This window comes from Apostichopus japonicus, chromosome 13 (assembly GCF_037975245.1).
Source record: "Apostichopus japonicus isolate 1M-3 chromosome 13, ASM3797524v1, whole genome shotgun sequence".
Taxonomy (NCBI): Eukaryota; Metazoa; Echinodermata; class Holothuroidea; order Aspidochirotida; family Stichopodidae; genus Apostichopus; species Apostichopus japonicus.
The window spans coordinates 7,343,446-7,370,479 of record NC_092573.1 but is presented as its reverse complement, the minus strand read 5'-3'; the positions used below and the strand labels follow the sequence as shown (position 1 = coordinate 7,370,479).

The 27,034-nt window shown below is 37.0% G+C and overlaps 1 protein-coding gene across 1 annotated transcript; it reads left to right on the top strand.

The window, feature by feature from the left end:
* The first annotated feature begins 29 nt into the window (after positions 1-29).
* On the top strand, positions 30-27,034 carry LOC139978692 (uncharacterized). Its single transcript, XM_071989101.1, has 24 exons — positions 30-233; positions 3,510-3,595; positions 4,385-4,428; positions 4,832-4,897; positions 5,517-5,688; positions 5,851-5,928; positions 7,452-7,632; positions 7,763-7,880; positions 8,365-8,488; positions 8,994-9,095; positions 13,226-13,339; positions 14,298-14,391; positions 17,931-17,953; positions 18,420-19,146; positions 19,575-19,722; positions 20,911-20,966; positions 21,351-21,474; positions 21,936-22,053; positions 22,429-22,524; positions 22,842-22,946; positions 23,587-23,680; positions 23,856-24,048; positions 24,562-24,703; positions 25,773-27,034. Exons 1-24 carry the CDS (start codon positions 155-157, stop codon positions 25,809-25,811), a joined length of 3,123 nt encoding a protein of 1,040 aa, XP_071845202.1. The 5' UTR covers positions 30-154; the 3' UTR covers positions 25,812-27,034.

Here is a 27,034-nt window from a genome sequence, read left to right as displayed (position 1 = left end):
ATGGTTTTCCCCTAAAGCACAGAGATTGTTCTTACACTACAATACAGCTCACACAGTGCGAATGTCGTACGGATGAGACGAAGGTATAAAAATCTACGAATTAGCAATTGACACTAAAAAACGGAAAAACAGATTTAGTTGACGCGAAGAGAAAATGGCAGCAGGATGTGGACGATGTGGAAATCTGGATATCGCCGTAGAATGTCCAGATTGTGGTGGAAAAATACGTTCTGGTGAGAAATACAATAGAGTTCGGCCTTACAAATTTTCACGTGGGTTAGCCTAACGTATATTTAGTAGGAAATAAATTGGCCTAGCCTAATGTCACTAGTACGAGCAGTTGTAATGGGAGCCTTTGTCGTCTTCAACGAACCAATGAAGTAGGCCTAGGACCTTTTTTACTTGAAATGTCGCTCATTTAGGCTAGTGTTCGTTTACTTGTGATCCTTCTGTGTGTGAACACTAGTTTCAGTGCAATGTAACCTGTAGTAGTGTAGTCTGGGGGGGGGGGGTTGGTTTCAGTTGTTTTCCGCATACGTTACTTTCCGCAGATTACTTTCCGCTGAAAAAATTCTTGTGCGGAAAACACCTTTTTTTTCACTTACCTGTACACTATATTTTTCCTCAATTTTAGGATACCAAATTCAGGCAGGATGATTAAAATAACATGAGAAAGTATCAAAGAACGTTGATAAAGGATGGTTAGACTGAGTTCATGTCAGAAAAGTTAAGCTGCTTATAATTTACAGGAGGCTTGGGGTGTTTGTAATGATGGGATTATTAAAGAAGTATGAGGCGGTCGGTGGATAAAAGGGTAAAGGGACGCCCGCGTTATGAAGGATTGAGTATCTAAAAAAGTATTAAAACTGCAGTCCGTGTAATGATGGTTTAAAAAAAAAGTTGCAAAAGGCGGTATCTTTTTTCTTTTTGATTACTTCGCAGGCTTAGGTCTATTGTTACTAACGTTCACAAACCCACTGAATGAGGTTATGAATTATGACTAAAACACCATACACAATACCCACCGACATAATATTATATAGCCCTTTATATTTTCACTCTGTACTCTGTAATTGTTTATTGATTGTTTATGTTTAAAAAGACTGATTGTTGATTTTAATAACCGATTTTGTGGATTTTGTGGGCCTAGGTAGTTTGAAGCGAAGCAATATACAGTGCATATAGGCCTACGGTGACCCACAATAATGTGCTCTTTCCGCCATACATAAGTGCTTTACCGCCATACATAAGTGCTTTACCGCCATCGGAGTAAAATGCCGGAATGGCACTTTTCCTTTGGGGGAAAGAGCACATATACTATGGCGGAGTGTTCTGATGGCAGAATGACATGGGCCCCGCTTAGGGGCCATTAGTTTCCGGACCTGTTTGTTTGCTCTCCAGAAAATTGTTACTTTCCTCCCCTTCAAACATTACTAAATCATACTTTTTCATAAGGGAGGAAAGTAAGGTTTTCAGGGGAGGAAACTTCGGTTTTTTCAGGGGAGGAAACTAGGCTAACGTTTTTCAGGGGAGGCATATATGCTAGGCTATGTAGAAAGAATAGTCAGTGGAATTAACTGTAAGAAAAGATTTAATGGAGAAAAGTAACGTTAATGGAGGAACATAGCACGTTTGGTTAGGAAACTAACATACTGTACTATATTGAATATTTTCAAGGGAGGAAACTGTTGTTCTGGTGTAGGCTCTGTTGGCATATTTTCTTTGTAGAGTAAGCTAAAGAAAGTTGTTTTAGTAGGCTATAAAGGAAAATAGGAAATGTGACAGGGTACCTTATTTTGTAGTTCTGTTCAGCGATAGGAAGATAAATAGTGTGTGTAAAGATAAAGAATAGGGTATATTGGACTGTATGTGAAGATAGGGTAAGTTACATGCATGGAATTCAAAGTGGTAATGGAAAGATCAATGCAGTTTCTTTTGTTTGTGTGTATGGTATTCATTGTGGGAATGGAATACCAGCTTTTACTCTTTCCACATAGCCTATAGGATAGATGCCTTCCTTTGTTCCTTCCCTACAAGCATTACTTTCCTCCCTAAGTCATTTACCACAGTTTCTTCAATTACTACAAATATCTCTTAGTTACTTTCTTTCACTAAAATCTCCTTAATTGTAACTTACATTTACTACAGTTGCTTCACTACCTAAATTAACAGTTTCCACATAGCCTAGCCAACATGTGTCTTCTCTCTTTCCTCTCCTGAGAAATGTTAGTTTCCTCTCCTGAGAAAGATACCTTCCTCCCCAATAAACGTAACTTTCCTCCCCTGTGATTTAGGGGAGGAAACCTACACTTTTAGGGGAGGAACCAATGTTTTTCAGGGTAGGAAACTAATGGGTTCCAGAAACTAACAGCTCTAGCCTATGCCTCAGTTGGTACAATATAGTTCTATACAAGGGCAGCGGAAGCACTTTTAATCTGGGGGGGGCACCGACATCAAAGGGCACTTTGCAGAAATTTGATTGGACTGATGCAGCCTTATATTTAGTACCTTTTATAACTCTTATTGTATTATCTTATTTGCGTATACACATCACTCCATCAACGCCCCCCCCCCCCCCTCAAGAAAAATATGCAAACTAGCACTGCAATATCCAATGTGCAAATTGGGAAACAAGGAACAAGTTTTCTTTTGAGACAAAATGAGGTGAAATCATGCTAGTTGTTAATGTAGGAATCTTTTGAATTAGAGTTTATTTCTTGTTAATATCTTAACAAATATTTTCCATTCGAAATAGCTTTGAGTTGGACCCACAGAAATTCCTTAAAAGTCAAGGGCGTAGCCAGGATTTGCAAAGTTGTACTGCACGACTATCTGAGCGGAGCGCCACCATCGGTTGGCGCGGAGCGCACAAGAAAATTTTTAGTTTAACAAATCCCTCAGATGGCCGGAAACGGCCCTTCCCGAGTGTTCATTCTGGTTCCCTGGCCTCTTGTTCACTTGAGACACCTCAATTTTTATGTAGAAAATGGGCATTGCTGCTCTTACATGCTAGGATAGGTCTCTGAAATGGTACTGTATACTTAAGTTGTACCAAAAAGAAAGCTGTAGTAGACAGTCAATAATTGAGGCTGGATACAACATTTGAGAATTATTTTCAAAATGAGTTATATTTGGAATAAGGAATATCATGCTCTAAATGATAAATTGTTAAAAGAAGTATCATTTACAAGAAAGCTTAGATACATGCAGGACTGTGATAGATTAAGTTAAGCCACAAGTGCACAAAGAAGCTGAGCTGCTACTTAGCAGCCAACAAAAAACATGTCTGTGGGGGAAAAGTTCATTTTGTGATACATAGAATACTAGCTCATGACATATGTGTCACTGATTAAGTAAATTGTCAGTAGGCTAAGATATAACATACAAATTCCTTACCTTCCCACTGTTGGTGGTTAGTCGGCTATTGCTTATCCAGCTTTAAACTATATATAGTTAGTCAATATTTGCAGCAGATTCTTTGTTAGCAAAGACATTTCTTTTCATTTCAGATCCCGTTCCCCTGTGTAGAGAATGCACAGACCTGATCCATGAAGGCATCATGAAAGAACATAGAGTGGAAACACTTGATGCAAAGGTATACTTGAAACTTTAAAGTTCATTGATAATATCATGGGTCACTGAGTGCATATATTGTGGCAAGGAATCACAGAGCCTGCAAGGTTTTCTTGGAAAAAGAAGTCATTTATAGCTAGATTTAGATCCCTGATGTGTTTGGCAGTTGATGATCTTTCCAATGTATTATTAACTGTTTAGAGATGTATATACAGTAGTTGCACATGACTTGGATTAACCTAGCATACTGTATACAAGTAACTTTTAATGAAATCACACACAAAGCAAAGACAACTTTCTTTGTCATTCTAGTGAAATCCTTCGTAAGGATTCATGGATCACCAGTCCTTTTCTGTAGACTTTGAAATGTTTCTCTACAAAAAGAATTGTTGACCTTTCACCTCGCAGTCATATCTTGGTCTCTGTCAGCATCAAAAATCAAAGGATCTGATCTGCATTTGAATTACATCATTCCACAATCAATATTTATCACATTCACATACTGTTACAGTTTAACAGAACCAATATAAGCTGATCTTTCTATGCCTTACTCTTATATTGAAACAAGAATGTAAGAGTTTGCTGAGGCTACTGATCCAGCTATTTACAACAAAATATTAAAAGAAAATATAAAAGGTATCATAATTTCCATAAGTCTTCTAATAGGACTAAATTGTTTCAATAATAACTCACAAAGTATTACGATTTTAGGGCTTAGTATTTTCATTGTTGGGGTGCTTTACCTCAGCTAATATTAATTGTTTATTTACATATAACCTAGGTCTCAGAGAATTTGTTTTTCTATTTCCAGAGAAAAAGATCGGATTTCAAAGAGCGATTGGAAAACTTTGACAAGTAAGAACAGTTTCCCATTTATTTCTATGTACATTAATGGATGTCAAAACTCCCTGTGTTCAATCTTAAGTTAATAAATCAATCTCATATCTCCATTGCTGAGTCATATTGTGTGATTGCTGCCTTTTTGTTGCAGTGACATATATCAGTTTAGTGACTGTAAAGTTTGAATCAGCAGGTCTTCCATGTGTTATGACAGGTTGAAAGATAAGCACATTATTAAAGGGAAAACATGATAATGCATCATTCAACAAGTCAATAATACAGCAGTGTCGTGGCTCAGGTTGCTATTTGCTTATGCCAATCACAGGCATACTTGGTCATTCTTGATCACTGCCGGTTGCTGCCGTTTGTTCTTGATTGATAGACTGTGTATCATTCAATGTTCTTTCTTTTGTTGCAGGAAAAAACCGAAAGTGAAGTTCCAGCTGATTCAGCTCAATAAAGCCAAGAAGGATGTAGAATCGAGGTAAATAACGTCAGGAATGTGTCACTAAAAAAACAGAGTGATCTGAATTTTGAGTGGGACATAGATTATATCATAATAAAAAATGGGCTGATGGCTATCAGGTGATATACCCAACAGGATGGAAGGAAGTAACTTTATTCCACTGGTTGTTTGCTTTAATCATTTATAATGTTCCTGTCAGTACTTTGTTTTGATTTGGGTTTTTTTTTTATGTTTTTGTTTAAAGTACCCTATGAGCCTCTAAGCAGGGTTTGCTGTTTAAATGCTTTCTATTTTCTTATATCAATTGAAGTAATATTTTTTCCTCTCTTTGTCCCTCCACTGTTTATCTCCTACTTCTCCTCTCCCCTGTCGGTTTCTTTCTTTTCTCCATCCCTTGTCGACTAATCCCCTTACATCCATCTCTTTGTGTTCACCATGCTCATTAACCTGTCTGTATTCTGTGCATGTTTTTGTCACTTCTGTTACTGTTACTTGTCATTTAGTCTCTGAAGAAGATCCTGCTAGGATCAAAATGTCAGGCCAACTTACTTTTACACATTCTCCTACTCAGGCTCTCTAGTTGATAAGCAGTTTGCTAACAGTTTTATTTTATTTTGTGATATTTTTTCATCCACAGGCTCCAGAATAACCTGTATAATATTCAGCAGTCGTTCCTGGAGGTTGGCAAAGTGTTTCAGAAGAAGGAGCAGGAGTTTCTCCTGCAACTGAGGACTGATGCATCATCAAAGATGTCCTCACTTCAAGAATGGCATGAAGCCCTATCCGAATATCAGAAAAGCCTAGACCAGGTGAGATAAAGAAGGCCATGCCAGCATTGACTTGAGTTGGGTGATAACTAGACGCCCATGGTAACATCATCTACTTAATTTCCTTGCATGAGTTTTTGGGTTATAATGGGTTTCTCACTGTTCCCTAATTGACATATTATGTGGTCATCTTGTTTCACACAGGCTTCTGTGGAAGGTGACAAATTACATAGAGCTAGTCCCACAGACTTCCTGGAGGGCTTCCAGGATGCATCAACAAAGGTAATACTTCAGACTATAGTCTTTATTGTTCTTTATGCCCCTTTGGGCATTGATGGTCATCTCTATTGTCTAATTTGAATTATAAGCTTATTAGGATGACATAAATAGACTTATTTGTTTCATGTATCTGACATAATAATGAGCTTTGCAAGCAGAGGAGAGGGTTGTATGACAACTTGACCCTGATTGTCATTTGTGTGAAGTTAATGCCCAAGTTGCCATGGAGACAACAAAATGACTGTTCCAAGACAACGGTCACATCATTACTGTAAACAAGCATTACTGTGTTTCATAGAGACTTTTTGGATGGTATGTGATTTGCATGCTTGATTTCATGTGGTAAACTGAAGTACAAATAAATAAATAAACAAATAACATCAAAAATCTATTCCTTGTAACAAAACAAGGCTTTACATTCTCTTCCCTCCTTTAACTTGTATAATAACTACATGGAAACAATGTGTGCTGCATAGTGACATCGTATAGTTAGAAACTTATATAGTATATAGTATATATGTGAGTTGCATTTTGCGCATTACAACAACCAAAAATGCTATATTTCATGCTGAAAACAGTGCAATTGTAACCATGTTTTCTAGGTTCATAGGTTCTTGTGTGTTTGCAGAGGGGGCTGGTGGAGAGGAGGTCAGGTTCTTTTTGTGATGGCTGTGAAGCTTTTCTTGTATCTTCGCTAACTGTTGATTACCTTACTGGCAGCAAAGTCATAAAGTTGATCCTTCTTGGAACTAGGATGGAAAGTACATGGCATTCTGTGATCATTGCAAGGAAATTAGGAATCAATCATATGTTAATGTTAATACCATTTTATTAACTCTGTTTCATTGTATGACAGTCTGTGATACACTGCAAGGAATCAATCAGATGTTAATGATAATACCATTATATTAACTCTGTTTCATTGTATGACAGTTCATTATATGAACTCTGTTTCATTGTATGACAGTCTGTGATACACTACAAGGAATCAATCAGATGTTAATACCGTTATAATAACTCTGTTTCATTGTATGACAGTTCATTATATGAACTCTGTTTCATTGTATGACAGTCTGTGATACACTACAAGGAATCAATCAGATGTTAATACCATTATGTTAACTCTGTTTCATTGTATGACAGTTCATTATATTAACTCTGTTTCATTGTATGACAGTCTGTGATACACTGCAAGGAATCAATCAGATGTTAATACCATTATATTAACTCTGTTTCATTGTATGACAGTTCATTATATTAACTCTGTTTCATTGTATGACAATCTGTGATACACTGCAAGGAATCAATCAGATGTTAATACCATTATATTAACTCTGTTTCATTGTATGACAGTTCATTTTATTAACGCTGTTTCATTGTATGACAGTCTGTGATACACTGCAAGGAATCAATCAGATGTTAATACCATTATATTAACTCTGTTTCATTGTATGACAGTCTGTGATACACTGCAAGGAATCAATCAGATGTTAATACCATTATATTAACTCTGTTTCCTTGTACAGATGCAGGATCTATCAGATACAGCGATAGATCTGAAACAGCCCAGCATCAATGCTGCCGTCAGCTTAGACACTACCCACCTTGCCGATCAGGTCTTGAACTTACAGTTGAAGAGTGGTAGTGATATGAAGAGCGCCCCCACATTCACCAAAGAGATCGTGCCCCTTGTTCCTCCTAAAGACGGTATGCATCAGATTTATTCAAAACCACTGATTATATGCATTCAGTAGTATCACAAACGAAATATAATATAATAGAATTATTATAGAATAATCAAATTAATTGTCAGTCTTCTTCGTTTGTACACCTTCAGGGGATACCTTGCGTGCATATGTTGAGGGACGAATGGATGCCAAAGGACACTTTTGGTTATGTCCTGACTTTGTGGACTCTGTTGCAAATGTCTTGGATGATCTTAGTTTTGAGATCAGGTAAAATTGTGCTTATGTTGTAATATTTCACTCGCAGTGTTTTTTTTTTTTTACTTTGAAGGAATCCACCATTGGATAGGCAACATGTACTTTCACACCTCCAGAAAAGTTTTTTTTTTTTTTTTATAGTTTCTTTATTTATATTTTAAATTTGCTGCAGTTAAATCATTAACTCCATGATTTGTTTGATACATGAATAATAAAATGGAATGGTACATTCTGATCAGCTTTTAAATTCTCCGTGCTTGGAAATACATTAGAAATTACACGTTCCATCACCATTTTGTAACAAATGATGTTTGCAACTTTCCAACAGAGCATAGAACTGTTGTTACGATATACTTGGTAGCATCTGGTAAGGCTAAGAATCTGATATGATATAAACATAACTGACTCTTGTTTCTCTTACAATGGCTTAAATCGTGAACCTTTCTTCTGATACTTCAAACCATATTCACGAGTATCTCGTTTCTATGTTTCTAAGGCGGAAGCTCATCAAGGATGGCCAGTCTCCCGTAGAGGTCAAAGAAGGCATGTTTTGTGTGGCTGAGTTTGAAGAGGACAGCAGGTGGTACAGAGCTAAGGTAGAGAAAGTGGACAAACAAAAGGTCAGTACATTGACAGATTGACTTTATTCGATCTACTTGAAAGGATACCTGGCATAGTCTGCCATGTTGTCAATGAATGTTGTCCTAGAGCAACTATATTGGTACTTGGAAAATTGATGGGTAATAGGAAATGTTGAAATTTCATCATTTGCAAACATCTACCCTTTACAAAACTATAATCACTGTAGTGAATAGGGAAGAACATGTAGATGTTAAAAGCAAGTGGTTCTGTGATGTTTTTTTTTAGATTTGCACAAGTCTTGTCTCAGGTATATAAAGGGATATTTGAGTGGTTCTCTGATGTCTATTTTAGATTTTGCTCAGGTATATTAAGGGATATTTAAGAGTGATAAGCCTGAAGCAGAGTAAAGCTTTCCCAAAGTGAGTTATCAATGAGAATCAGTATGCAATGGGTTTATGATGATAACTGGGAGGTTGTCTTTGCTTGAATAATACCTTTCAACAATAGTTCATTTCTTGTGCTTGTTCTTTTTCTGATCATTAGAAAACAGCCCAAGTGAAGTGGATGGACTATGCCCATGTGAATGAAGTTCCTCTTGCTAATATACAGGTTCTTCATGAGGAGCTTAAAGACATACCATTCCAGGTAAGTAATACTTCTGACTTGATTAGTAATACAAAAGAAATCCTTTAATTCATAAAGGAGATATTGTGCTCGTAAGGTCCTAGAGAATATTTCGATTGATTTTGTAAGTTATTATTGAAACAATTTCCATGGTTGAATGACATCTTAGCTAATTCGAGTTTGAAAATGTAACACATCAATTACTAACTGAGAAACCACATTATTGCATGTCTTTTACAACAGTTAGAGGGATTCGACAATAAGTATTAACATGGAAGGCTTCAAAGACAGTACAATGTTAGTACACCCTAATACACCTAGGTCCAAAGAAGTCGTTCAAATTCTGTGGAAAATTACAGAACTGACATATAAAACAGGTTGATATAAGAAGTAAATTATAGATAGTAACATAACCTGGTATCAATTTCAGAGAATGTGAAAAATGGTGAAAATGGAAAAACTATATTGAAGAGACATCTACACATTATCGCTCTGATCGTACAAAGGAAGAAATTTGTGTCATCTTTGGCCTTGTTACCATGTGTGTCTGATGCTAGAGAGCACTTATGCAATTACAGGAGTGATTTACATCTGTATCCCTCCAATCCCATTTCATTTCATTCATTCATTTATTGAAACCAGTATAAATATAGCATATTTATAAAAAGGAGCACACATGTCAAACTCAAAAATAAATAAATATGAAAACCATGATAGATAAGATGTTCAAAAGATTGCACAACAAGAAAGCGTTAAAACTATGTACATTACTAGAACTAGGTGAAACAATTAAAGAATATGAAAACCGTGATAGATAAGATATTCAAAAGATTGCACATCAAGAAAGCGTTAAAACTATATACATTACTAGAACTAGGTGAAACAATGAGTAAAATTAAATGAAAGGTTCCAAAATACCAAATTGAATGTAAATTGCAGCACGGTAGATGAAAGAGTTCTTATAAAGTTGAGTTCTATATTTTGGCAAGATATGAGGGTTCCTAAGATTCCTGGTAGCTTTCACCAACAGACAATTAAGTGGCCCATGTAGTGGGTGATCTTTGTCATCTCTAATTTTATTTGTCATCCTTACAAATTCATTCTTTGCAGCTGTGTTTACTTGATCCTTCAGTAATTGCTGGCTTACATTCAATATACGTGAAGTATACTTAAGGAATCTCATCAGTCTATGCTTGTCAGAAGATGATATAAAGTGATACCATACAGGAACAGCATAAAGTAAATGTGGCAGAATAAAGGAGCTGAACACATTTTTTCTTGCACCTTCATTAAAAAATGACACAATATAGGCAAGACTTGAAACAAAATAATACACTTTTTTCAAGATTTTCGAGATATGCGACGTGAACGTTAGATTATCATCAATGCATACTCCTAGGTATTCAGTTCTTGATGTTCGCTCTACCTCAGATTCATGTATGGTGACACCTTGTGATCTTGCAGACAGAAGACCTTGATGTTTTATATTGATGTTAGCAAAGCACATTTCCTTCGACTTCTTAGCATTTAGCAACAAATTCTTTCTATCACATGTTGAAACCACGTCGTTGACTGATTGCTGATAGTTCAGCTGATCATTGACACATGAACTCTTGGATATTTTGCATAATATAGCAGTGTCATCGGCATATTTTGTGATTGAGATATGACCACCAGACTTGATTTCATCCGTATATAATGTGAAGAGTAAAGCAGACAATGGACCACCCTGAGGCACTCCAACTTTAAACTCTGACCTATCAGACAACCCATTCTCCAATTTAACGTGTCTTGACCACCCAGTTAAGAACTGAGCAAGCCAGTGTAGGAGCCATGGTTCAGTGATAAAACCTGACAGATCTGTAATTAATTGATTTGGTAGGACGGTATTGAAAGCACTTGAGAAATCTAAGAAAAGCACCTTTGCTATTGTGGTTTCCTTGCAATTTAATTCTGACACAACCTCGTGGATAAGTAACAGCACAGCATCTACACATGATACACCTTTTCTGTAGGCGAATTGACGCTTGTCCCCAAATTGATTGATACTGCCAGTTAGTCGTGGCAGGAGGATCCTTTGCATGCTGTTAAAAGCAATACTTGCTAGGTCAATTGGTCTAAAATCATTCACATCTTTGGGATTCGCCACTTTTGGTACAGGTGATGTTAGTGCTGTTTTCCACAGGTTAGGGATCTGACTATGTTGTAAGCTTTCTTGGAAGATTGATGTGTATATTGGAGCTAATTCAAAAGAAAAGAATTTAAAAACCCACCACGGAATTTTATCTGACCCACAAGCAACACCCCTTTTGACCTTCCCAAACTGTTTCCTTACCACATTGACATCAAGTTCATGACAACCCTCATTCTTCTCAGGTAGGTATAACGGTATATCTTTACTTATTGAGTCATTAAACCGTCCAAAATAGTCGGATAGTTCCTTCCCAAAATCTGCATCAACCCGCCTAGGCTGGTCATCTTTAGTAGGGTCTCTTATGGATTTGACGACATCCCAGAATGCACGAGAGTTTCCTTTTATTCCTCCAAAGGTGTCACTTCGCAGATTGTTTACGTGCTTATTGATTTCCCTCTGCATCCTGTTCCTGGAGATGTTGTCTTTGTCCTCGATGGCCTTCTGTTTTTGCTTTTCCAGTTGTTTGATCTTGTTGTCTGGGGGGATTCGCTTCATCATCTCAGCAGGTGTTATTTGCTTCATTGGTATGCATACATCGCTGACGAATCCAATGTAACTTGAAATGACGTCAGTTAATTCGTCTGGGTCATCGCAGCCTTCACGAAATACATTCCAGTCGGTCGTTTGAAGCATCTCTTGCATGCTCCTGACGTTATCAAATGACAAGTCCTTCTGTGATCTACTTCGTCGTTGCTTCTTAGCACGATGCTTCTCTGTGTACTTCGGGATGAGTAGGACACTGCTGTGGTCGGATGTGGATATCGGGTGGGATTTCTTTACATGGTAGACGTCACCCGTGACATACACGGCGTCCAGGACAGAATTGGACGAAGGGAAAGTAGCAAAATTCACCAGATTCTTGAAACCCATTGTCTCAATACATGCGATGCTTTCTCGATTGACATCTCCAGCAATTGTGAAGTGAGTTCGTGGGTTTTCCTTCTGGAGCTTAGTAATTGCTGATTTCAGTTCTTTATCTGCAGTTGAGAAATTTGATGACGGCCTGGTGTATACATTCACGATCGTTACATTCGACATGTCGCTGGGGAGGTATCGTGGCCTGGCTCTCACGGCAAGAAGCTCAATATCCGGGATTGAAATACTACAACATACCTTTGGGTAGCTCACTGCCCAGTCTTTCGAGATATACGTTATCAATCCACCGCCATTTGCCGAAAATTGTCTGTCATGGCGAAACATAAAGTAATTTGCCATGCGTAACGCTTCATCTGGCACACAGTGCTGTGGGATTTCATTTAGCCACTCTTTATTCGGTGATTGCAGTTTCGTCTCTTGCAATGTAATGAAACATAGATTTCGCATGTTTGTAACAGTTTGCTCCAGGTGTAAAAACTTTCCCTGAATACTGTTTACATTTGCTGTCAGTCCATAAGGAAAGCTGAAATTATGAGATTGAGTGTTTCTAATCCGATTCTGTATACCGGCCCGCGTACCTCTGTGCTTGCGAAGAATCGATTGTTCTTTCAATATGTCCACCAACCGTGACTCTATTGTGTGGGTCTGCATACTCCTTCGAATATTGTGAAGTGTCTCCGAGCTATAGTGTAGGCTTCGAGCAGCTCCCACGATATCAGTATTGTTAGGGTTCATCCTACTATCCTATGTCAATAGCAGAAGGCCTATACTATTGGCCAAAAAAAAAAAATAAGTAACGTAGAACACTGTGTCCTAAATTGACAGTTGTATGTCTCACCCGTTCCGTAAAAACCTTCGAAAATGGCATGAAGAGTGTTAGTAGTCCCACAACACGACAACGAATAACTTCAGAACGAAGGAAAGGTTCGTTAACACATAGAAAATGTGAAAAATACGACACTACTCATTTCAACTGTGGCAGCTCGATGCAAGCGCCCCATTTCAGAGTAGTTAAATGAGTGCTGTAATGTTCACCATGCCTGTTGTTTTAGTACAGTGTCTTTTGGCTGTTCTTCTACAGGCCCTTGAGTGTTGTTTACTGGATATTAATGATGGCAGTGTTCCACGTGAAGCCAGGTGGGAGTTCAGCGATTTGACAGGCCAGAATTGTCTAGAATGCACCATTCTTAAAAAGGTAAATAGCGAATACAAACTCATTATATTTGACCAAATTAATCTTACTCATCCAGTCAGCAGTTAGCGATTCTCTTACAGACGTTTTAATTTTATCTTAGTGCCATTCTAACCAGTCATCAACTTTACTCATTTGAACAGAAATAATAGTTGTGAAATTTCTAGCCAAATGTAAAATATCACATAACAGAAGAGAACAGTCAAATAATATCTTCAAAGATGATAAAAACTAAGAAAGATACTTTTGACAGGTTTTAAAAGGATCTATTTATACTAGCAAGTTATTGTCACAAAAACGATGTGATTGAATTATTCACAGGTTTGTTTAAATTTCTGAGCATAAATGAATTATAGTAGAATTTCATTGGCATCTTTATTCTTTTGGCCAACAGTTCTAATTTATAAGTCTAAAAGAAGATAATAGATTCATATTTTGCCCTACTTTTTCAATGCAAAAATATCATTTAGCAGAGGGGTACATTTTCCAACTTTAATACTAACGTTACTTGATAGGACCATAAATGTAATGATTAAAAATTGATTTTTACAACACACTCTGTGCTATGTCCTATTTTAATCATTTAAACTTCTATTTTTATATAAAGTTCTTTATGTCATTGTAAAACATGTTCTTTATAAAATTTCGCACATACAATTTTTTAATAAAAGAAACTTTGTTAATATCTAGATTAGATCTAGATTGAGAACATATCTTTAATATTGATTAATTAATTGTGTATGGTATGCATAGTCAGAGGGATCTAAATTAAGAATAAATCTTCTTATTTGTTGATTATTGACAGTCACGTCACAGTGTCAACATACTAATTAAATGTGTTAGCTTTAATGATGTCTGGCTCATAATTGACTTGAAGTTAAAGTGTAAGAATACTTGATAATAACAATGATTTCATCCCAATTATAATATATAATCTTTTCATTCTAATAATAATCCATAGATTGACAGAGATGATAACGAGTTACCTCTTTACCTCATGAGACTTAAACTTCCAGACAGGGATCTTGATATCACCGAGAAAATCAGAAGCAAAGGTTGGTACATTTTCGTTGTCAAATAGTGAAATGTTAATAATGTCATGAATGATATGCTATTTAAATAAAAAATCAGAGTGTGATTAGATAACATACCCAGTTATACCTTCATTGGCCAAGAGAGACAGTGTTAATCCACAATTACAGGACAAGTCTCCCTCATGGAGTAAAGAGCTAGTTTTAAAAGGCAGATGCTGTAATGTTTATGTTTATATTAATTCCAATTCAGTTTTTGGTTCCTTGCTTTAGCAAAAGGAACCTATGCAGTCAGGTTGGCGTGTGTGTGTGTGTATGTATGTATGTGTGTGTGTGTGTGTGTGTGTGTGTCTGTGACACTTGCTTGGGTACGCTCTATCTCAATAAGGGAATGTTGGATTGAGTCCAAACTTGGACTATAGATCCGCCATATGGAGAAGGTGTGCCCTATTGTTTCTGGTGCCCACAAAGGTCACCAAAGGTCAGTTATGGTCCAAAAACTGAAAATATTGAAACTGCAATAACTCCCAGTGCCAATGTGCGACAAGATTGATATTTTGGGACAAGTTGTGAACTGGTTAGGGGAGCATTTTCAAACTTAACGGTCATGTGATCCGAGGTCACCAAAGGTCAATTAATGATAAAAAACTAGTATTTTTGCGATAACTTGAGAACGAAATGTCCGTTAGGGTTGGGAGTTGCTTCAATGTTATCCAATTGTTGACCCGCATCTGGGTGACCCTTGACCTCAATTTGACCTCTGGTGACCTTTACGTGTTTTTGGGGATTTTTACAGTTTTGATGCTATTTTCAGATGTCAAAGGTACCTTCTGATCATAAATGTCAATAGGTTGACCCCGTGTGACCTTTATGTGCGAAGTTATATGGGGTCAAAGTTTTTCGGTCGGAGTTAGGATGGTTGTACAGACTTGTCGTTTTGTTTTTTGGAATCAGGAGATTAAACTACATCTGAAACCAAGGTCAAAAGGTCAAAGGTCACATTAGAAAAAATGTGCTTATTTTGGGAGGAAACGAGCAAAAAAGGAAATGTTTGGTTTTGATGCTAGATTTGGATATCAAAGGTACCTTCCGATCAAAAATGTCAATTGGTTGACACCCGTGTGACCTTTGTGTGCGAAGTTATACGAGGTCAAAGTTAATTTTCAGACATTTAATGCAACAACTCCCAGTTCCAAGGTGTGACATGGTTGATATTTTTGGACAAGTTGCAAATGGTATAGGGAAATATTTTCAAACTTAACGGTCATGTGATCCGAGGTCACCAAAGGTCAATTAATGTTAAAAAACTAGTATTTTTGGGGCAGAAAATGGGCAAAGAAAAGATGTTTGAATTTGTATAGTTTGATGCTCTAATTTAGGTCTCATCAATCAAAAATGTCAATAAGTTGACCCAAGGTGACCTTTGTATGTTAAGTTATATGAGGTCAAAGTTAATTTTCAGACATTTAGTGTAATAACTCCCATTGCCAAGGTGTTACACAGTTGATATTTTGAGACAAGTTGCAAATGGTATAGGGAAATATTTTCAAACTTAAGGGTCATGTGATCCGAGGTCACCAAAGGTCAATTAATGATAAAAAACTAGTATTTTTGCGGTAACTTGAGAACAAATTGTCCGTTAGGGTTGGGAGTTGCTTCGATGTAATCCAATTGTCGACCCGCATCTGGGTGACCCTTGACCTCAATTTGACCTCTGGTGACCTTTTCGGGTTTTGTGGATTTTTACAGTTTCGATGCTATTTTCAGATGTTAAAGGTACCTTCTGATCATAAATGTCAATGGGTTGACCCCCGTGTGACCTTCATGTGCGAAGTTATATGAGGTCAAAGTTAATTTTCAGACATTTAATGCAATAACTCCCAGTTCCAAGTTGTGACAAGGTTCATATTTTTGGAGTAGTTGCAAATGGTATAGGGGAATATTTTCAAACTTAACGGTCATGTGATCCGAGGTCACCAAAGGTCAATTAATGATAAAAAACTAGTATTTTTGCGATAACTTGAGAACAAATTGTCCGTTAGGGTTGGGAGTTGCTTCAATGTAATCCAATTGTCGACCCGCATCTGGATGACCCTTGACCTCAATTTGACCTCTGGTGACCTTTTCGTGTTTTGTGGATTTTTACAGTTTCGATGCTATTTTCAGATGTTAAAGGTACCTTCTGATCGTAAATGTTAATGGGTTGACCCCCGTCTGACCTTCGTGTGCGAAGTTATATGAGGTCAAAGTTAATTTTCAGACATTTAGTGTAATAACTCTCAGTGCCGAGGTGTTACACAGTTGATATTTTGAGACAAGTTGCAAATGGTATAGGGGAATATTTTCAAACTTAAGGGTCATGTGATCCGAGGTCACCAAAGGTCAATTAATGATAAAAAATTAGTATTTTTGCGGACAAATTGTCCGTTAGGGTTGGGAGTTGCTTTAATGTAATCCAATTGTCGACTCGCATCTGGGTGACCCTTGACCTCAATTTGACCTCTGTTGATCTTTTCGTGTTTTGTGGATTTTTACAGTTTCGATGCTATTTTCAGATGTTAAAGGTACCTTCTGATCATAAATGTCAATGGGTTGACCCCCATGTGACCTTCGTGTGCGAAGTTATATGAGGTCAAAGTTAATTTTCACACATTTAATGCAATAACTCCCAGTGCCAAGGTGTGACAAGGTTTATTTTTTTGGACAAGTTGCAAATGGTATAGGGGAATATTTTCAAACTTAATGGTCATGTGGTCCAACGTCACCAAAGGTCAGCTAATGTTAAAAAAGTAGTATTTTGGGGGGAGAAAATGGGCAAAGAAAAAATGTTTGAATTTTTACAGTCATGCTCTGTTTAGGTCTCACCGATCAAAAATGTCAATTGGTTGACCTTCGGGTGACCTTTGTGTGTGAAGTTATGTATACAAGTTCAAAGTTAATTTTTTTTAATTTAATGCAATTAAATCTCAATGCCAAGGTGTGACATGGTTGATATTTTGGGACAAGTTGTGAACGGGGTGGTGGAACATTTTGAAACTTAAAGGTCATGTCATCTGAGGTCACCAATGTTATCATATCTGTTGACACGCTTGTAGGTCTCTTATATTTCTTACATTTTCGACGCCATATTTAGATCTCAAAAGTGCCTTTTGATCCAAAATCCGATCACATTTTGTGATCACAAAAGTGTTGGCTATAGTGTTGGTTACTCTATGGGAACATGTAGGACCACAATTACTTGGACTATTTGAGCTCAATCTTGCTTGATAATATTATGTGTATTGTCATATACTCCAAGCAAGGAACCACAGTGCCCTTGGGCTCTTGTTAATGCCTTATCTTCAAGTCTCCTAAGTAATTCTGTATAGTTTGAGCTGTTTCTAATCATGTTTCCCTGAGATAAATTAATCCTTATAAGTTAGACTGTCGCCTCATCACTGTAGCATCTGTTGATTCATCCAGTTAAGCTCAATGCATTAGCTATTGATATTTGATCCAATGTAGTCCCATGTAGTCCTTCATTGTATGTTACGAATAGTCTTTTGTGCTTCATCTTTCTTCAGTTTTCCTTGGCAGTAAAGACAAGGTAAGTCTTTCTGATCTCCTGTCAGTGTTTCAAAATAAATTCCTTCACTTTATTAAACAATTCTCACCATCAACAGCTGCAAGGATAGAGATCATAATCTTTTGGAATATTCTGTGTGGTACCAAGAAAAAAAGACCATGTAGCCAAACATTAGTTTTGTGGGTTTTATAATTTGTTGATATTGCCCGAGTCCAACAAGCTATTGAAACATGCTCAAAATGGAGAGCCATTTATATCTAGTTCATGTACTAGATTCTCTCGTGTTTATTTTGTAACAGATTGTCTTTCTAAATGGTTGGCTGACTGACCTATTGATGACATATGAATGATCAGGTTGACATTGGTTAGGGTTAGAATATGAATAATGATCGGGTCGATGTTCAACACCAGAGAAATTGAGATATATGGAAGATTGATTGCATCACAAATCTATTCCGTTACTGATTTACACCTTTCACTCACTCAGGGAAGTATCGGCTGCAGAGATGTGAGGCTTCTATCAAAGGAAGAAGGTGGAATTAAAGAACTGACCAACGAAAAGATCGAAGTGTACTCTGAAGTCGTGAGTCGAAAACCCGGCGATAAAGACAGTAAAGACAAGGACGATGTGAAAGCGAAGACAGAATCTAAAGAGGCTGAGACTAAAGAAGAAAAGACAGAGGAAGGAAGCACAGAGGAGGACAAGGAAGAAGAAAAGAAAGACGAAAAGAAAGAAGAGAGCAAGGAGGAACAGAAAGATGAAGACACGAGCAGAGAGGCAGCGGATGAAGATGTAACAAAGATAGACGAGAAGAAAGAAGGTTCTGAGACGAAGAAAGAAGATGCGCCGGAGACAGAGAGATGCAATGGAGTATCGTCAGATGGTACCACTCCTCAGGAAGATAGTAAGGCAGCAGCCACTGGTAAGGAGAAGATAACTATACTTAGCCGAGAGAAAGATTCCACTCCATCCAAGAGCGATGAACCAAAGGCCAAAGGATCCGATGAAGTAAGCACCAAGGTTGCCACGGAGACAGCCGCCGCAGACACCTCAAAGAAAACCCAGCAGGTCGGCATCGTCCCTCCACCGTCGGCCACGAGAAGGGGGCGCGAGAAACCTCCAGCAGTGCCTGAGTTTCCAGAGAAGGAGGAAGTGGACTCTTTGGCAACAATGCTAAAGCGACAACAGCAAGATGGCCGCCCTTTGATGCCAGGTGAATAAAATATATATAGAGACAATGCTAAATCTGTCTGCTCTTCGAGTCTTTGCCTATTAAAGAGTAGTCATGCTACCAAACAAGGTTTAGTAAATTTCCAAATTGTACAAGTGTTTTAGTTTTGGAGGATGAATGCTTAGACTTGTGACCCTCACTGGAGAGTCAATATTATACACAGTATGTCACCATTAGATTACATTGCCCTAGTTAAAGATAAATTAAATAGCTGAAGAATTAGTTATTTCATTTGATAGATCTCTTCCAGTAATTGTCACTTTAATTCCATTCTTTCAGATGAAGGGTTATTCCCTTTGATTCTGCTGGACTTGTTATGAATACATTCACTGAATTAGGACTGTACTCTCTTCTCCTCTCATAAACTCTCTTGTTTGTTAGTATGATTCATTGCTCTCCCTCCCTATCAGATCGAGGAGGCTTTGGTGGGGGTCTGATGAACCCATACATGACCCCTAACATGGCAATGGTTAATCCAGCCCTACACCAGATTTATGGTAGCCAGTCAAGCAAACCAAGGTCCCAGTCATATCCCTATGGCCAAGGAGTTTCAGCTGGGTAAGTTGACAGGAATTGTAATAACAAATAAATTTAAGAAAGTTCATTAGCTGTCTCACTTGTGGTTCATTTAAAGTTCACAGGAAGTTTGATTTTTTTCTAATAACAACAGTTCCTCTGCCTTTTCTTAGTGTGTCCCATACTCTATTCTTATTCTGTCGCACAGCCTTAGCTCAGAACATCGGACTTGCTACTATTAGCCAACAAGGAAAAATCCTTGACTTTGTTAGGGAGGCAACTAAAACATATTCAGTTTGCAAAAATACTCTTAAGTGTACTTGTAGCTACCTCATAAGAAGACTTGTTTGTTCATGATACCTGCAAATCCTCAAATTTTGCAGCATCATGGTATGAATGTACACAAGAACATTGTAGCATCATGGTATGAATGTACACAAGAACATTGCAGCATCATGGTATGAATGTACACAAGAACATTGTAGCATCATGGTATGAATGTACACAAAGAACATTGTAGCATCATGGTATGAATGTACACAAGAACATTGCAGCATCATGGTATGAATGTACACAAGAACATTGTAGCATCATGGTATGAATGTACACAAGAACATTGTAGCATCATGGTATGAATGTACACAAGAACATTGCAGCATCATGGTATGAATGTACACAAGAACATTGTAGCATCATGGTATGAATGTACACAAGAACATTGCAGCATCATGGTATGAATGTACACAAGAACATTGTAGCATCATGGTATGAATGTACACAAGAACATTGTAGCATCATGGTATGAATGTACACAAGAACATTGCAGCATCATGGTATGAATGTACACAAGAACATTGTAGCATCATGGTATGAATGTACACAAGAACATTGTAGCATCATGGTATGAATGTACACAAGAACATTGTAGCATCATGGTATGAATGTACACAAGAACATTGTAGCATCATGGTATGAATGTACACAAGAACATTGTAGCATCATGGTATGAATGTACACAAGAACATTGTAGCATCATGGTATGAATGTACACAAGAACATTGCAGCATCATGGTATGAATGTACACAAGAACATTGTAGCATCATGGTATGAATGTACACAAGAACATTGTAGCATCATGGTATGAATGTACACAAGAACATTGCAGCATCATGGTATGAATGTAGCATCTTGAGAACAAGTGTTCAAATTACTATTTACTTTCTTTGTAGACAACAACTGGATCAGTTTGTTCCTGGCAAGAAACAAGCCAACATGTATGAATTATGTAAGTACATGCTAAAGTAATATTATATATAAGTTATATAAGTACATGGTTTTGTAATATTTTGTATTGGTTATCTAACTACACGGTAATGTAATATTATGTATTGGTTATGTAACTACATGGTAATGATATATTATGTATGAGTTATGTAACTTCTTATGAAACCTGCATTTGTTCATACACTTAGCAGTCAGACTGGATAGGTGAAAGGTCACGCTCTGAACATGATAGTTCTGTGGTAAATGACTAATAAGATAAAATGTCCATGTCTAAAATATGTTGAACTACAAAGTCATTAATTATGAGCCTAGTGGTTGACTAGCGACTTGAATTGTTAAGTATACTTCATAACAACAATTAACATAGTTTCATATAATTTGGTAGCTTCTGGAGATGTGCTCAACATCAGGGTGTCATCAGGGCTTGCAGAGGATGGGACCTTTTTAGCCCTGAAGATCAGAGGACCAGATGAGGAGGGCAGATTCAGACACCTCATGAAGGAAATTGGGTGAGATTATAATGATCAACCATAGATAGAACCATCTTCAAAGTATCGGGGGGGGGGGGGGAGGAGGGAAGAATAAATATGTTTCTGGTTCTTGTGTATAAATTGAAGTTACAATTATTATCTTTAATTTTAGTCTTCATAAGCATTTGTTTTTACATGCTGGTTGTATTTGCTCAATTGTTTCTTATGGTTAGTTTTTCAGGTAGCGATTGGATTGTAAGGGATGTATTGATGATGTGAATGGAAACCAATTGTCATGTGACATGCAGCTTAGTAATTCATGCTCTTCACCTATCAGATTAAAGCATTTAGCTGACTTTTTACTTTTATTTGCAGTCCAATTTCAGGGGGGAGAAAAATGGTTTGTTTCAAAGTAATTAATTGTTGCTATCATTTTTGTTGATTACTTTGTAGACCTCAGTCCTGGTTTTTTAATTTTCTTCTTTTCTTTCCTTTTGCAGTATGGAGACAGACCCGATGTTATCAGAGGATGTCGCTCCTGGGAAGCTTATGTGTGCTTACTATTCTACTCTCAACCAGTGGAGTAGAGCTCATATCATTGATGTACAAGATTCAATGGTACGATGTCATATTACAATTACACAAAAACACTTCTTCTTGCTTAACGATGCCTTTAGTTGAAGGATTATTCCCCTTGAATCTACTACAAAGACAAGAAAACTAATATTGGCTAAATTACAAAGCTCTTGACCATCATCATATCCTCAGAGGAAAGGAGAGGAGAGGAGTGCCCCACTGTTTATTTAAGATTTAGTGAACATACATATGATACAATATAATATATTAAACAGACCTCTTGAGATAACATCTAACCAATGTTCTTCAGTATAAGGTGAATTGCATTACATTCCTGGTACAAACTTTGTATGTAGTGTGTGTACAATACTGGTGGTTATGTAACTACTTTCATTTTTTTTTTTCTCCTTTGATCAGGTACTTGTTTGGTTCTGTGATTTTGGGACGACAGAGGCAGTTCCGTCCACCCACATTCGATTCTTGGAACTGAGGCATCATTTATTTCCCTTTCAGGTGAGTGTGTTTTTGTACAATATACTCGACTCTTTGTGGAGAGTAGGAGTCCAATCCGAAAGTCTTAAGAGTCTCACTAATTTTGGTTATGTAAATAGTTACCGTAGTAACAGAGATAAATCTGCATTGTGTAGACCATAAAACCAACAATTTGTTCATATTCTTTGGATTTAGATCAAACTGATGATTACCATAAATTATTAATATTGATAGTGTAATTAGCAAATGCTTTTTGAATTTGCCATTTTTATCATGCGATAATATTTCATAATATTTAAAAATGACATTTTTATAAGAATGTTTGATTTTTTTTGCAGTCTGCTGAATACAGCATTGCTACAAAGGATTATTCTTACTTCCCGAGAGAATCTCAAGATACATTCCGCAACATCACAACAGACAAAATAATCAAAGCTACAGTGGTATGTATTATAGAATGTTAGTAAAGTTAACAGTGTTAATATCGAGAGTATAATGTTAAATAAATGTTAAATGATGTTAAATAACCTACTCCTTCAGTCCAGGTTAATGATGATTTTACGTTCCTCTGTCTTCATGGGAACTAAAACAAGTCCATGGAAGTTGATGTGACTATTTGAGAGTATTTTGTCTTTTTCTAATATGTGTGATCTTCACATGAGATATGCAGAGGTTACAGAGGTAGAAGCAAGCAAAGTAATCTTAACTTAGTGCATAATAATCAATGATAACCACTCATAATTTGCATGATTCCAGTAAGTGTTTCAGAGAGAGAGCACTAGGGTGTTAATGTCACTGAATTTTTAGTTGTATAATAGTTGTATTTAAGTTGTATTTTAGTTGTATTTGTTCTGAGTGTTCTGAAATCAGTAATTTATCAGTTTTTTAACAATTGCTGATTGCCGTTGTTTTTGTCCTACACTCTGCCCTATTGTGACAGAGAGTCGGTTATCATTCACACTCTAAACTGTAGTCTACAGGGATCCTTTCCGATTGTGAAATCTTATCGTCTAATCTATCTTTTTGCTCTGATATTAAATTTAAAAGAGACTGGGTGACTGTCTTTGTCTTTCATTTTTCTAGGTTGATCCAGCCAGGCCCAAACCGCAAGTCAGTTTGTCATTCCTTAATGAGGTCCGGGAGGAAGTCAATATCTTCAAGGAGCTTATATCGAGAGGTCAGTTGACTTCAGAGTTTTTGTTTGTGTTTACAGCAGAGCTGCTTCAGTATGGCAGGGTCTTTACTCTTAATTAGAATTAATTAACACTATTCAGTGTTGATGATTCTCTGATTATAGAAACTGCAGACTGAATAATTTTTATAGTCAATCAACGGTTTGCCTTCCTCTTCAGGTCTCTCTCCATCTGCTCAGCCATCGCAGGAACAGAAGGGTGGAAGAAATCAGCAACAGCAGCAGCAGCAGCAGCAGCAACAGCAGCAGCAGTCAGAGCAGCAGGGACTAACACAACAATACCCACCTCAACAACCTCGGAATATGGACCCTGGACCCCAGTACCCCCCAGGACCTTACCAGTCTAGAAGCCAGTAAGTACCAATCTCAGGTTTCATGAGATTTCACCAGGCAATGTCTGTCTCTGCCACAATCATTTCAATGTGTGGGCGCATTAATCCTCAAGCAATATGTTACTTTGCAAGTAAATGTAACTAAGATGTTTAGTAAGATATGCCTGAATGGAATACTGACAAAAGTATGAAACAAGTTAGACAAACCACGGGATGGAGAGAATATTAAAACAATATGGCATGAAAATCAAGGAGTAGGAAGTATGCTCAATACCAGTTATATACATTAATGTGAGAGTAACAGATATTGGCTCTTATTGCACGATATACAACTCATTGAACACATTAAGAGTACAACTCTTTGAACAGATTAATAAATACAACTCATTGAACACATTAATTAATACAACTCATTAAACACATTAAGAGTATTGAAAGTTTGGACACAAAAATGGTATATCCTTTCTTCTTCCCAACTTATGAAGTAAGAAATGAAGATACTTTAACTTTGTCACTTCTTTTTGACATCGCCAGAGATATTAGGAATGTCGGCCAACCTCGCAATTACAACTACGGGGGAGATTCAAGGGATGGCTACTACAGAGGAGGCGGAGCAGGTGGAGGAGGAGGAGGGGGTATGCAGCAACCAAAACCAAAGGGTGGACAGTGGCCGAAGGTAAGTAATAACTTAGAGAAGAAGAGGATGGCTGATTATCTCTCATTCTTAGCTGTATCAAATGAGAGGTCCATCTAGCATTATTTTGATGCAATAAAACTCTCAAAGAACTCTCCAGCAATAAGACTAAAGACATTCCTCATAATGCTATCTACTGACAGACGTCTGCTGAGTGAGACTAAGAACGACAGAGGTCTGTTGAGACAGAGGTCTTTCAAAAAGGAAAGTCTCTTGATAAGACTATCTATTTAAAAGAGGTTTACTGAGCAAGACTAATCACCTCCTGATAATGCTGTCTACTGACAGACATCTGACTAAGAATCACAGAGGTCTGTTGAGACAGAGGTCTGTTAAAAAGGAAAGTCTCTTGATAAGACTATCTACTTAAAAGAGGTTTACTGAGCAAGACTAATAATCTCCTGATAAGACTGTCTACTGACAGATAGATGTCTGCTGAGTAAGACTAAGAATGACAGAGGTCTGTTGAGAGAGAGGTCTTTCAAAAAGGAAAGTCTCTTGATAAGACTATCTACTTAAAACAGGTTTCCTAAGCGAGACTAAAAATCTCCTGATAATGCTTTCTACTGACAGACGTCTGCTGAGTGAGGATAAGAATGACAGAGGTCTGTTGAGACAGAGGTCTGTTAAAAAGGAAAGTCTCTTGATAAGACTATCTACTTAAAAGAGGTTTACTGAGCAAGACTAATAATCTCCATATAAGACTGTCTACTGACAGATGGAGATGTACCGAGCTAATATAAGACTATTTGTAAGACTATTTATTGACATGTCTGATGAGAAAGAAGGAGTTTAAAATCTACTTACAAAGGTCTACTGAATGAGACTAAGAGACTATAATGAGGTTAAGCTAATCAGGAAAGTTTTTTGTTCCCTTTCATTTTTGTCTTTGATTCTCAGGAGCTGAGATAATGGTATTTGTGCTTGACGTTTGTGTAACCAAGGACCAGAAATGGTATTGAAGCATATCCTAGACTTCTTTAAATCATTTGAAATGATCTGTTATATTAAAGTAAAGGGTGTTTCAAAGTTTATCATTTTTTTCTTACAGCCGAAAGGAAGAAATCAAAGGAAGGGTCGTTACAATTGAAGGCTGAAGAATGTAGCAGAGATTTTTATACAGAGCAAAGGAGTTGAGATTCCAAACCATAAAACACCAAAATTGTCTTTTATGGTGCTTTTTTTTTTTTCATTAGCCAGTAGATGTTGTTGTATTAATGTTATTTATGTAACAGGTATTAAAGAAAATTCAAATACTGGCTAAAAAATCGAACATTGGGATCACCTCCAAATCCAGCTTTGAATGAGGGACACTGTAACACATAGGAATAGTTAATTTGCCAATGAAATGCAACAGTATAATTAATATACTTACTGAACACAATTTACTTGACATTTAATCGGTTCACCATCAATTCAAACCTAATCAGGTTAAGTTTTAGTGTAAAGTCATTCTCTTGGCCCCTTTGTCTACCTTATGAAAAACAAAACTTAGGAATCTTAGAAAAGTTTTTTTTTCCCAGGTTGTTCTTTAATTCACCAGAGGTATTTTCTGGTCTACCCGCTTGTCATGTTTTCTTGAGTTAAATGGTGATAATCTTCCTGTGACTTATCCATCTCAGGCTACACACTATTATACTGACTTATGTATGCCAGATTGGATGAGACCACAAAGTTTTCCCAGCCCAAGATGTCATACCATACTGTACAATACAGGAAGACAGCATTGGGAAGATATGTTGCATGTTTTGGAATAAATCAATAGAGATCAGTCTATTTTCAATGAATTGTTTAAAATTAGAAAGTACCCATTTCAAGACAAGTTTGATTTGTTGAAGACATAGACAAGTTTGATTTGTTGAAGACATCATGTTGTTTGTGGTTATTTTCAGTGTGTGAAAGGACTTTCAGAGTAGTTAAAAATGCAAGTTTTGTTTATTATGTTAACTAGCACTCATCTGACTGCAGAACACATGTGGGTTAGTATGGGGTTTTGTTTTATTATGTCAGCTAGCACTCATCTGACTGCAGAACACATGTGGGTTAGTATGGGGTTTTGTTTTATTATGTCAGCTAGCACTCATCCGACTGCAGAACACATGTGGGTTAGTATGGGTTTTTTTAAAAACTCTTTCAGACATTTGTAAGTTCAGTATCACTGCTCATATTCTTTCGTTTTTGCTCACGTTGTCTCAACACTTTTGGAAAGTTTACACCTTTGCACATGACCCATGTAATTTGTAAAGCATGGAATTCTGTATATATATTATTGTGGCAAAAGGAGAAAATAAAGTTCTCCAATGTTAACTGTTA